This window comes from Lagopus muta, chromosome 8 (assembly GCF_023343835.1).
Source record: "Lagopus muta isolate bLagMut1 chromosome 8, bLagMut1 primary, whole genome shotgun sequence".
In the NCBI taxonomy this organism is placed as follows: domain Eukaryota; kingdom Metazoa; phylum Chordata; class Aves; order Galliformes; family Phasianidae; genus Lagopus; species Lagopus muta.
Window position 1 is genome coordinate 9,989,080 of NC_064440.1, and position 13,125 is coordinate 10,002,204.

Below are 13,125 nucleotides of genomic sequence, written 5' to 3' on the forward strand. Positions count from 1 at the left end.
TTGCAGTTTCCATTTTCCCCACATGCATCTTAACATTACAGTATATTAATGCGCTGGCTCTCTGACTATGAAATTGTAATTAAAGCATCACTGAAATAATTCTGCCTCTCCAAAACACAGGATTTATAGCATGTTAAAAAAGTCCATGTGCATCCTGCATGGGGACACAGCACTCTAAGTCCTTGCATACGATGAAATGCCTTTGTTTAGTCTTAGTTATAAAGAAATATATCCCAAGTTCTGGGCCTATCTTATATGTGTTTCGATTTTTTTTTTAATTAAGTCATATTGTTTTAGAAAAAAACTCTCATGTTCTCAGCCACAAAATTTAAAACAAGTACAACATCCTCCATTTGTATTGCTTTCTCTTTTTTCCTAGAGCAATTTATCTCCTATTATTCCTAAGGTGACTCCATTAACAAAATTAAGAAGTGCTCTGAGAAGGTCTTTTAATCACAGTAAATCACATTAATAACTATTCATGATGGCTGTCTGTCATTAATTAGTTTGTAAGCCTTGCACCCTCTACTGAGGTTGCCCACAAGGATTGTTCCAATCACAGACCATTTACAAATTTACAGGATGGATCCTGCACGTAGGCACACCACCACCACTTCAATGAAAATAAAACATATTGAGTTATTCATGCCCTAAATATTCAAGTTTCATTTAACATTGAGTTTTCTGGTACGTAACATTCTTTAGTTCAATTCTGAGCAGCCGGAACACGTTGTCAGGAGACTGCAACAGTTCTGCTCAGCATTTAATACAGCACATGCCAAAGTATTGCTGCACCTTAGCACAGAACACTCAGCTGGACGTGCTCCTCCTCCCCAAATGGGTCACATCACCCCTAAAACTGTGTCACGTGTACTATAGAGGATATTAACAAAATAAACATAAAAACTGAGCAGAGCTCTGTTCGGATTTAAAACTAACTTGAATTTACTACAAAATTAGATCATAGCTGCAGGTATTCATTTATTTTTAATCTGGCTTCCTAAAGGAATAAGGTTTACAGGACCAACTTTCGATTTCTTCCCTCCTCTCTGCCTCCTCCTAAATAGATTATTGAACTCCTTTGCCACATTACAAACTCAGAAAAACAACAATTCTTTCAAATACTAATAAATCCCCATAAAAATCTGTGGTTAAACAAAGACCCTTATCCTTTGTGCACAGAGGAAAAGAAGGGAAGCTCAGTCATTACACTCCTGCCTGGCAGCAGCTGCTCTGCAGCCCAGAGGAGCAGCAGCCGGCACTGTCTCCTGCACACTGGGGTGTGCAGAAAGCTGGGGGAAGGAAGGATTTGGGTAACGAAGGGGAACCCTAAGCAAAGCATGCCCCATCAGTTCTGCTACTTGTACTTTGGTTTTCAGACCAGGCATTAATCTCCAGACCTGCCTTCGTTATTACAAACAATCCAATGAACACAGCAACAAAACAGCAGTCACCTGCTTCCGTGGATCAAATGGCCAGACATTTCATCAGGCAGAGGAAATTAGTTATGCTGTGTTTTCCAAGCAAGTCTTATGAGCAGACCTTCAAAAGAGGCATTTAGGTGCTAAATCCTGCTGACTTGAAGGGAAGCAGGATTTTAGCCTCTGTGCCAAGACCCTCGGTTGTTTGACTGTGAGCACGCAGCCTACCTCCAGACTGCTACCCTTTCAGTTTTTGCCTGAAAAAATGACCATCTCATCCAAGTGCAAATGGCAGCACCAGCAGCCAGAGGAGACAGAAGTCACGTACCATCCAATGCAGCAGATCTGAGCCTGAACTTTCAGCTAAAGATACAAAGAACTGGTAGAACCAACTACGCAGCTGTAACAAGTTACATCGTTTGCACGCAAACAATGCAATCCTCCACATCAACCCAGAGGATACAAGATACAGGAGAGCAACATGACTGGAACAGCTTGGAGGGCAATACCTTAGGGCAACCTGTTGCATTTTGCACCAGAAAAATTAACCTCATTCATTCTCAGCCAAAAAGCCATTAAGATCACTATCAGTGAGTTTTCAAAAGACTTTCTGAATTTACATAACTTACTAGCACCCTTCAGCAAAATACATAATGACCATCACCCTCTACCAGAGGATGAACTGTGGCTGCAAACAAAGACTTAGGAGCTCACAGATCTCAAGTAGCTCAAACAACCAGAGCGCTGCCTTGAAAGCAAGTAGCACAGAAGACAAGCTGAAAATCAGGGATACAAAAAATAGGGATAATCTTACAAAACAATGTTGATCTAACTACTTAAGCTTTATGACACTCTTGAATTATAATAGACAGCCTACAAAATACCTCTTCCAGCAGCACATCTCTGCCCTAAACTTAAAATCAGCAACTTTACAAACACATCGTACCTTGTGCGCTTAAGAAACAAGAAATGCCTGGACTTTGATTTTATGGCCCTGTGAAACCTACACAACAAATTGTCATTGATTTTGTTTGCAAGCATTTGGATCAGAGCACAGAATAGAAAAAGCAAACTCACATGGTGCATGGAACATCACTAGGACAGATGAATGATCTTTTATAAACTTGTCGAAGTCCTCATCGGTCAGGTGATAAACTACATTTTCCTCATCTGCCCAGGGAATCTCCGGAGCCTGTGGCTGAGGTGCCTGTGGGCTACAAGACAAACAGACACAGCTGAAAAGCAGCTCGTTGATGCTGAGAGGAATTTTAGCAAGTCTGACTGCAAGGAACTACCTTTGTGCAAATGGTCACAGAGGTCTGACACAGTAACCCTACTGAGCAGCTTCCATAATTGCTCCCACTCAGACAGAATTGAAGGAGAGAGGAAAAAAAACTCCACAAGCATCTCACAAGGACAGATCAAAAATGGAAGGGGACAGAACGAAGAGATAACCAGATTGCTTGGTTATTACATTATAAAAATCAGATGTGTTTTTCTATTACTCTTTCAGCCTTCTCAGCAGGAGACTCCCTTTCTCAAAGCACTCACACTTAGCAGTTCACAGGAGTCACTGCAAATGAAAGAGAAAAGCAGCGTGCAGAAACAGCCAATCTAATCAGTCACCTTGAATACTGACAGCACAACCAGGGCCAGCAGAGAAAGGAGGAGCTGCAATGCTGGAACCAAGGAGCAACATTTACTAGGACATTAACCCAGGAAACCATGGCTTTACCCTGAACAACCTTTTGACCTGGGGAAGCATCTGTCCTCTCCTGACAGTGTCCTCACAAGTCTAATTCAGCAAAGCTACTCAGACTGCATGCTTAATCTAAAAGATAAGCGACATGTTGCACCAACTCCCCTATGATCGTGCATGAGCTTAACCACCTTTCATGGCTGGGAGCCAGGGAGCCTGCTCAAAGACACACTGGTACATCTGGAAACTGAACCTCAGATCCTCTGGACCAGTTCAGTCCACTGAACAATTGTGGTTTTTTTTTCCTGTTATCAAGGTACATTATTAAGAAAATTCGGCAGATGTGAATTAAACTGTGTGAACTGATGTTGTATTTATTTAAGCACTGTTCACATAAAGTACACCCAAGCACAGGAACATTTGGAGCCAAACTTTAAAGCTACTTTATCCTTGCCAGGTACAGTAATGAGTCCCAAATATCCCACAGAATTCCTCAAATTCTTTGGCAAAGTACAGGTCTGGCTGTTGCCCCATTCCTCGTGAAAACACATTTGCTACTTTTGATTAAAATGTATTATTGTGTTATCTGTCTGGAACAAGGAGTGGCAAACAGATGATAACTCATTTATTCTGCCTTGCTCATTACCAGGCTGAAAGCCTAGTTTGATAAAAAAAAAAAAAAAAGCAGTAGAGACACACAAATTCAGATGGCAAGTGCTGTTGATGTAAGCAATCTGTCTGATCCAAGAATATTAAGCAATACATGCAAAACTGCACATCTCTGATGCTGCCTGTAGGATCAACAAGCTGAGAAACAAACGTCAAAGGTGACCAAGCAGCTCAAAGAGAAAAAGAAGTAGGTTACCATTCACAAGAGTTTGTAACAGAAATGGCCACAGCACAGGTAGGGTTGTGATGAGTAAGGGGCCATGTCACAAAGTTTACTAGAGCATCACTGCCAAGCCTCTAAGAGACAGAAATAATCCACAGGTAGAAAAATGAAGGCTTCCAGAAAATATCATGACATGATTTATTTGGAAAGAGAGTTGGTTTGAGTTGGCTGAGTATGATGAACATGGACACACCAGCCACAAAGCACCACAAAAGCTGTGTTCAGCAGGGCCTGGCATGACCTATTTCACTAAGGAATCAGTAAAGCAGGGCACAGGATGTTTATTCAAATGGCCCAATTTAAAATGCTGTGCATGCTAATAAGCCTACACAGGAGCTGGTAAGAAGCACCTCAAGGCCTGGAGGAGACAACAACCAAAATCTAAAATGTCATTTAAAATTGAGAGAAGGCACATCCAACGCCTGAAGTCCAAAAATAGGATGACAGAAGTCTGGAAGAGTTATCAAGAGCTAATTGAATTAAGTACAGAGGACAAGTTCTTGCTTTAATTGAGTAGTTAGTGCTAAGGAAAGACCCAAGAGAAGTACATAAAAACAGCAAGAAAACTAAGCAGCTATTGAAGGCAGCAAGAAATTGTCTGGCTTCACTACCATCCAAACTGATGCAGCGGTATGAGAGAGATTAAAAAAAGAAATGTGGCACATACAAGATAGCATCTCTCACATTAATAATGCTGTGTTGGATAAAGAGTGTGTGACGGTTTCCCTCCATGCCTCATAAGAACATCTGAAACTCCACAAGATAATAGTCTGTGCCTATTAGGAAGATTAATGGGGGTTAAGGACCTCTAGGCTGATGCATTAGGACGCTTCAACTTAAGGAAGTACCTTCAAAATAACAAAAAAGGCGCCACAGCCCTTCAAACTGGTACAGCTCTTGCTCTGAGAGTGCATGAAAAACATCCTTTGTACAGTTTAAACAACTCTAACCTTTGTTGTTAACTCTGCAGCCCTATGCTTCAAATCAGCACAGATCAATCGCTTTCAGCATTTAACCCTAAACATTTACAGGGCAAAATAGACAAAGGGGAGACAGAAGAAAACAGTCTCACTTCTGCAGTGTTTAACTAATGTCCACAGAAAATAGGTCATCTCACATGGCACAGCATCTGCTGGATTCCCTTTTGAGAACGCACAGAAAAGGGCACCTGCATGCACAGTACGAAAACAAGTTGGTTTTCCTTGCCATGGACACTCAGGCAGCACTGTGCTCCTGCTGCTCAGCACACCTGCTTGACTGGTCAGCAGCTCCTACTAGAGCCACTTCCTGAGGTCAGCAGCTTCATCTTGGCAGCGGCCTCTATGCTCCAACGTCACCACTTGAGAATCATCCAAAGCGACACAGCATGGGAAACCCAGAACTACACCTGACAGCCAGGGAGTTTGGAGACTAAATATTAGATTCTGGGTTTGGCCTTGTTGCATGGCTATGCATACAGCTCTCTGCTCGTTTCGCTGTAGTTGTGTTCTCAGAAAAGGGAGCCAGCGTTCCTAACTTAGAAGCGAGGAGACTGCTCAAGACATCAATACTACAGGAAATGACAACAGTAATGATACTAAATTCTAGCTTGAGGTATCTGGTGAGAATTTTAGTATTATATTATTCTGAAATACAAAGGATACGCCTTCTGCAGCTACCTAATCACAATCTCTGGCTTTCCTAAAGCCCTTGCCATACCACACTTGAGTATATACCACTATACTATGGATTCCCCAGAGTAATACAGCATTATGCATGTAGCAGATTTACCATGCATACAGTTTTAATTACAACATTAACTACTAACAAGATTTAAGTATGCATAATTTCCCAATGTGGCTTCCTCAAAAGTCATATTTATTATACAAAACAGGGGCAAGAAGGCTATTGCTCAGATCATCTTCGGGGAAGCTAATAAGCATGCACTGAACGCTAAGTGAGGACAAACAGCTGCCTTTACCTCTGGACTGCTGGAATATCAGCCAAAGCCCACAGTGGCTTGTTAGCAAAGATTATCATTGGGAAGAGCTTGCAGCTGTTCTGCTTTGCTTTTGCTGTGCTCACTTGCTGTCACAACACCGACAGAAAAGCTCTTCATATTACACGGATTATCTGGATATTATGCAGACATGGGAAAAGCCCACCCCAGACATCTAACGTTTCAAATGTGGTAGCCAAGAGATAAACACATCCTCACAGAACTAAAAAGCATAATACAGTACAGGTGATGAAGTCACATCCTTGCTCTATGGGCTCATCACCTCCTCAGCACTGCTGGAGTTGCCATCCTGGTCATTTCTATCTGAAAGACTGAATGAACTAAACGAAGCTTATAGACCACATCTAAATCTCTCTATCATCCACAGGGCAACACTTGCCTTCAATGATTGTACCTCTTGATGCTAACAGGGATGCTATCTGTCACCACATTTGTGGGTCCCCAACCTTGAACCACCAAACCTACCACTGCTGAAGACCCTGGGCTACCCAGAACAACTCATACATCCCCATATGGGTGCAATAAAACATGTCTATTGTAAGCCACTTTTCTTAAGCTATATTATCATGATGGCTTGCAACATTTTCCAAGTTTTCACTTCCTCATACTAGCTTAATTTTAACAGCATTTCCTTGGCTGCAAGGAACAAGGGAGAACCTTCATAACTCTACAAAACCTGAGAGCTGGAGCTGGCTGCTAAAGGCAATCGTCTATCACTAGACAAGCTCTGCTCCCTCCAGCTGCTCCACCAGCTTCAATGATGTGCTGATTTGCACCATCTGAATACCAACTATTTAGAAAAAGACATACATAAACACACTTGTTCTGTCTCCCTCTCTCAAATTCTATTCCCACATGCTCATTCAGCTCCCCGAATATTTACAACTGCAAATAGCTGCCTTTAGGCAGAAGAAGATGCTTTCAACATCACTCAAGTCACAACAGGAAACACAAACTTTGTGAAAATGACTAGTGATTCAGGGTGCCTTGATCTGCTGCTTGTTTCTGCAAGATACTCTAAAGGCTCCATCTGAAGGCTGAAGAAGCAAAGAAAACTGCACACTTGGCATATACATTTTTTATAAAACAACCAAAGTCAGACCTTTTATGAGACATTAAGTTCAGGCACCCAAGATCACTGGAAATTTAAGTTGGCGTTTTTAACGAAGACAAGATCTGTGCATTTGCATTGATTTCAGTCCAGTCAGTCTCCTATTACAGATGAAATGCAGTTGTAAAATGCAAGGCATGCAAGCTGAAAAACAAACATTAGGCAATCTCTCTGTGATAGTTCAGCCAATCTCAGCAGGGTAGTTTTGTTTGCTCTTTTGAGCAGAGGGAATGAGGGAGAGATGGCTGATCCTAAACCATTACATTTTGTAAATAATGAAAAGTACATAAAAGGTAGAGTGCATGAAGTTCAGTGCCTTACTTTTTTAGCCACTCTGCTATATCTGCCGCAGTAGCACCGTAGTTCTCAAAATGGAACAGGAACTTTCCTTTCCTATTAAAGCAACAAAACAAGGTTTAGTCCTTGCCTTGAAGATAAGAACATGCAATTATAGTTGAGTGTATGATTTCCAAAAGAGTAGCAAAATATAACTGACTCAAAATAGCAGATTGTAGGATATCCACGGACGTTGTATTCTTCCTTTATCCTTTCAAATTCAGCAGAGTAAACGTTCATTCCTGCAAGAACCTGAAAAAACAGAACACAATTATATTGATTCCTATAATGCAGTAGTAACATCACAAAGCAAAACCAAGCAAGCTCTAGGCAGATTCTGATTTAATTCATATTGCTGTAAAACAAGAGGGACTTCATAAAGGCAATGAAGTGTTTCCAATTTTGACCAAGGGAAGACAGAGCAATATTTGAGCCTAGTCCATAGAAAACACACACCATTCATCTTGTCACCTACTCATTTCTCTTGCAGAATCTCCATTTCTTTCTATTCACCCACTAACAGAATCACCAAAAGGAAATTCTCTCAATCTCACTACTTGTGCTCTCCTTATGTATTTGTATTTTAAGCTACAATTCTAACTAGATCTTTTTCCTCTTCTGCAAGTACACAGCTTGGTTCATATCCAAACACTAACCAGGACACAAGTTCCACCACACTTCTTTGGTTTCCACTCCAGAAACAATTTTACAACCTCAGCTCATATCCAGATCTACCTGACCAAGCACTGGCTTTATCCCAGTTTAAAGCTGCGCTTAATGAATGAAGGGGGGAGGGGAGGTAGGGAAATAGGTATTACTTCAATGTAAAAGTAAAACATGCTCCATGAGCCCTGGAAATTCCACCTGGCATTTTAAATATATTAGCTGCCTGACTGGTAGGGTGCAGTGACAGTTGAAATAGCCTTGTCTTACAGATACTTGAAGGTGGGTAGGGAAGCCGAGCAACTTCACAGACAGTGAAACACAGAGTTGCTCGTCCCTTTCTTCAGGCTCTGTTCCAATCCGCCCTCCAACCCAGCAGTCCACCCCAAGCTCCAGGCTCAGGGCTCTGTGCCCTATCCAACTGCCTTTCAGATTTTTGATCTGAAAATCTGAGGATGGTACTAATTCTGATTTTCCATGGGTGTGAGTTTCACACTGAGGCTGTTCTGCAGCCAACCAGCCAGTTGCCGAGATACAACCTCAAGATTAGCTTAGTTTTAATGGCACTGACAGCTTAAATCATTTCAGCAGCAGGGTTTTAATCCAAACTCCTCCTCCTCCATCCCCCTCCAAAAACAGGATTTTCTTCTTCGAGCTGAAATATCACATCAGAATTTAATACCAGGTTCCTGATGCAGCAAACTGAATAGACCAACCAAATGTGCTCAGAGCCAGCATGAAATAAATCTTACAGAACACAATCCCTGCTTGAAGGTCAACCTTTTCCAAGAGTATGCTGGAAAGTCAGAAGAAGATTCTGTTTTCTCTCACCTATCCTGAGAAAGGCAAAAGGAAAGTTAACTGAGAGGAGTACAGAAGTAGGACCTATTCTGGCTGGTCCAGTCTCTTTGAGTTTTCCCTGTAATTCTAAAAATCTGATTGACTTCATTCATTTTAGATACCAAGAATCAATTCTCCCTTTCCCTTACCCTATATGCCACCTCTTGAGGACTGGTAAATTCAACAGGAGCAACTGAACTGTGTCCAGCCAGACTGGTGACTGATAAGAGACAAGAACCTGGATTCATACTGGTGTTCATATATCATATGAAGCATAACTGGCCCATTACAATGGGATTCATTTTTAATGACAAAAGTTAATGCTTTACCTGGCCTATAATCACATAATTATGTACCATTGAGTCTGGCAGGGGCCATGAGCACACTTTCTACCCAATTCTGGATCCTCCCTCTATACTTAAGTTTAGATGTTTAGCTAATTTGCTTTCAGCAAGTGACTGAAAGACTCTAACTGTAATTGAAATTTATTACCTCTTGCAACATCCAGAGCAAACGGGACCAGTTTATTCCTTTCATCTCTGCAGTGACATTTGACAGATTTCAACAATTCATCTGCTTCCAAACAAGCTATCTGTAATCTAAATCCATAGCCGGTCACATTTTACAGGACTCTGACGATTCCTGTTCTCCTACAACATTCACACATTGCTTAAAACTCCTTTCAAAAGGGCTGCTTCAGATTTCAGCTTCACATCACCACTTGAAGCCTTCCTAGCGCTAAGTTTAATGAACACATTAACCAAAGCTGATTTTGACTTCAAAAATAAGGGTAGGAGCTTCTAAAATCTCCAGTTTTTACAAGAAAGAAAAAGACAAGAACCAGAAGAAAGCACTTAAACACACTCAAGCATCTCTTTACTGGGTGAAGCCTTCTGGTGCACTCAAAGTCAACAGAAATTAAGCAGATGAAGTTCTTTGCTGACCACAAGTTCCTCCTTGCATTTGGGCCATAGCGCGCCAGCAACAGACACTCACCAGACCCCACCTGCCACAAATCATGGGAATCTTTTGTGCCAAGAATATAAGTCATCTTCATCTCACTTGGAGCTGCTCTTTTCCAGTGCAGAAAGAAATTGCAAACTCCAAGCATAATACTGAATGTGCCACTCAGCTTTCCTTTCAGCAGCAGTATGGAACATAAAAGGACTAGTCCCAAAAGAATGTAACAACTAACAACAGAAACAGTTCACCTTTTCATTTTGTAGGGTCTATGAAATAAGGCACACGGTATTTCATTTTCCTGCTATCTAGTGGTAATAATCACTTTTAAGCCTGGCACATTCTGACAGCTAATGAACAGGTCTGATTAAAAGGCCAAAACTTCACTCCATCCAAACCAATCATAAACTTTGCAGCAATGCCTGATCTGGAGGTCGCCGTTGCTTTCAGGCAATGCACAGACAATTTATGATGGGTACAGCACAGTAGATTTTAGAAATGACAAACTCTGTACACATCCCACTCAGAAATCTAATTAGGTCAGATGTAGATGAACAGATACGTGTGAAAGACACTGGAGGCAGTGGCATAACCCTCCTTTCTGACATTATCTGTATAGGTGTTCATGCTTCTAATTCCTGTCCACCCACACCTCACAATGGACCTGCCATGCAGGACGGGAGCACCATTCCACAGAAAGCAGCACACCCTCCTCCAAGGAGAGAGGGAATCTCAATGCTGCCTGGCTGGATAGAAGCATGCTAGAAAATATATATCCTAAATAAATCTGAACAACTCCCACTGCTTTTTGCCCTAAGCAAGCAAGGATTTAAAGAAAACACTTGAAAAACAACTAGCTGGGAAAAGCTGGGGAAGTGTGAGCACACTCAGTGCTTAAGAGATGAGCTGACCTGAGCCTGCCTAGTAATGCACGGTGGTGCTTCATTTTTTCCCCATCATTTGTTGCCTCTCCTAAAGAAACCTGAAAACTCTTACAGTGACTGGTTCAGTGGGTAGGATCAGAACAGATTCAGCCTGACCTATGGAACTTACTATAAGCCTATTTCTGTGCCACTCCAGTATTAGGGGTATTACACAAATTATGCACAGAGCATAAGATCTTGACTTGACAAGCATCTTCAACTTGCTTAGCACTCAACATGCCTTATTAGTATAAACAGGTAACTAAGTTATTGTTATTGCTGTAACATGATTTTATTAGGATCAAATTTTGTTTTCATTTCAGCCCAATATAAATTGTTTGTTAACAAAGCTACAGTGAAACTAATTATTAATGCTTAAGCTCACTTGCTAGGAGAACAATCAAGCTAACAAAGGGTAATGCCCATCCCATGACACTGACTCTCCACTGAAAAAGTTGATTAACTATTACTATAAAGACATCCATCCTCAAGCCCTCTATGAAACATCAAGCCAAAAAGCTAACAAAATTCAGTGTGGCAAACATTTACTTATCAAAACAAGCTGAGGAAGCCCAAAGCCCACAGACTAACCAGTTAGGAGCAGATCAACTACACAGCATCAGAACGCATTCTTCCCTACAGAAGCCACACCAGATATAAATGATAAGTGAGTTAACACCTCATTCTTCAAAGTTTTAATATGAAATTAAAAAAAAAAAAAAAAGAGAGAATCCTGAGTGGTTCTGGAACAACATCATTCATTCCTGGCTTTGCTTTAGCTCAATTAAAAATTCCCCACTTCAATAAATATTTGTGGTTTTAAATGCTCAAAAAAAAAAAAAAAAAAAAAAGCTTCTAAAAGGGCTTTTCGTATTTCATATAAAGTTTATCTTCTCACTTACATATTTACCCTTCAGTTCTGTGGCTGCCTGCTGAAAAGACGGCATCATTCTCTTACAAACACCACACCCTGATTAAAGAAAAAGAAATTATGTAAGCAATATGTCAACAACCCCATTCAGATTCTTCTACAGGATCTACATTCTAAAGCATATTAAACTACACATTTTTTTATAATTTTTTTTTTTCCAATCCTGACTTTTTTCCACTAGTTATTCGATTATTATTTTCTAAGGACATTGCTTCCTGTTATATGCTATATGTTACATGAAAGTTTTTCACGTTATTCATTTCTCATCCTTGTTTTGGAATGAGCGACACCATCTATATTCTTCAGGCTCAAGGCTGAAACCACTCTGGAATGTGGGCTGAAAGATGTTTTACTCATCAAGTCAAATGAAAAGCTTCATGCATTTTGAATGGGCACTCTAGCGACCAGGAAAGTCAGAACTAGTCTTTTATCAGTGGGAAGATGGGGATATACTTCAGATTCACCTCAGTTTTAAAAGTTTTGCAACTGATTTAAGACACTTCATAAACAGATTAAACAGACTTTAAAAGTTAAGTTGTGCACTGTTAACAGAGATGATAACCGGGAGAAGCAACAGCCCTTATAAGATCCAAGAACTTCATGTGCTGAGGAAGAGAAACAGTGAGCAAGGAAGGAAGACAAGCTGGAGTACACTAAGAGCTTTTTGATGACGCTCTTGAGCGCTAAGCAGATTAGCAATAAATCACCTTGTAAGCAGTAGGTTTCACCCTTGCCAAGTAAAATATGCACACGCACACTGGGAACTGAGGGAGGGGAGAGAGCATGAAACAAAGCAAGCTGCAGCCATGCACTTCAGGCACTTATTGTAGAGACTCTTGGTCTGCCACAGGACAATTGTCAACTCTTTCTTTCTGATGAAGAAAGAATGGTTTTGAAAATAACTTTCATAAAAGAAGGTTGTGCAACCCCTGGTTTAGGATCACATCAGAGTGCCTGGAAAGAACATCCTTTAATCAGAGGAAAGAGCTCGTTTCTGTGGTCTTTTCACCTTTGATCTCTCCGCTCCAGTTGCCAATGAGGTTGTTAAATTAGTGCTGGTTCAAGCAATGATTTCCTGGTGGGCAAGGACCACTCATTTGAGGTATACTGAAGTCTCAACTTCATCCAAACCACTGGACAGGCATCAAAAGATATGAGCCATCAACACCATCTTCTGAATCCTCTGTTTCTGCTTTCTTTAACAGCCTCAGGTCGTAAACTTCCCCCAACTACACATCTCTGTCCCTTGGGAATCTCTCCCTGGACTCCCTTCTGCAGGTCAGGCACGTACCAGCCTCCTCCCCCAGCTTCCACTCATGCTCCTTCTGCTGCCTTGGGCTCCCTGATCCT

At 41.1% G+C, this 13,125-nt stretch overlaps 1 protein-coding gene across 1 annotated transcript in view; it reads right to left on the reverse strand.

Moving 5' to 3' along the window:
• Window positions 1–13,125, reverse strand: part of PDIA5 (protein disulfide isomerase family A member 5) — a 97,681-nt gene that overhangs the window by 49,447 nt on the left and 35,109 nt on the right. Inside the window, 4 exon segments of the mRNA XM_048952592.1 lie at window positions 2,499–2,635; window positions 7,444–7,515; window positions 7,619–7,710; window positions 11,747–11,814. Coding sequence (XP_048808549.1) covers window positions 2,499–2,635; window positions 7,444–7,515; window positions 7,619–7,710; window positions 11,747–11,814 — 369 coding nt within the window.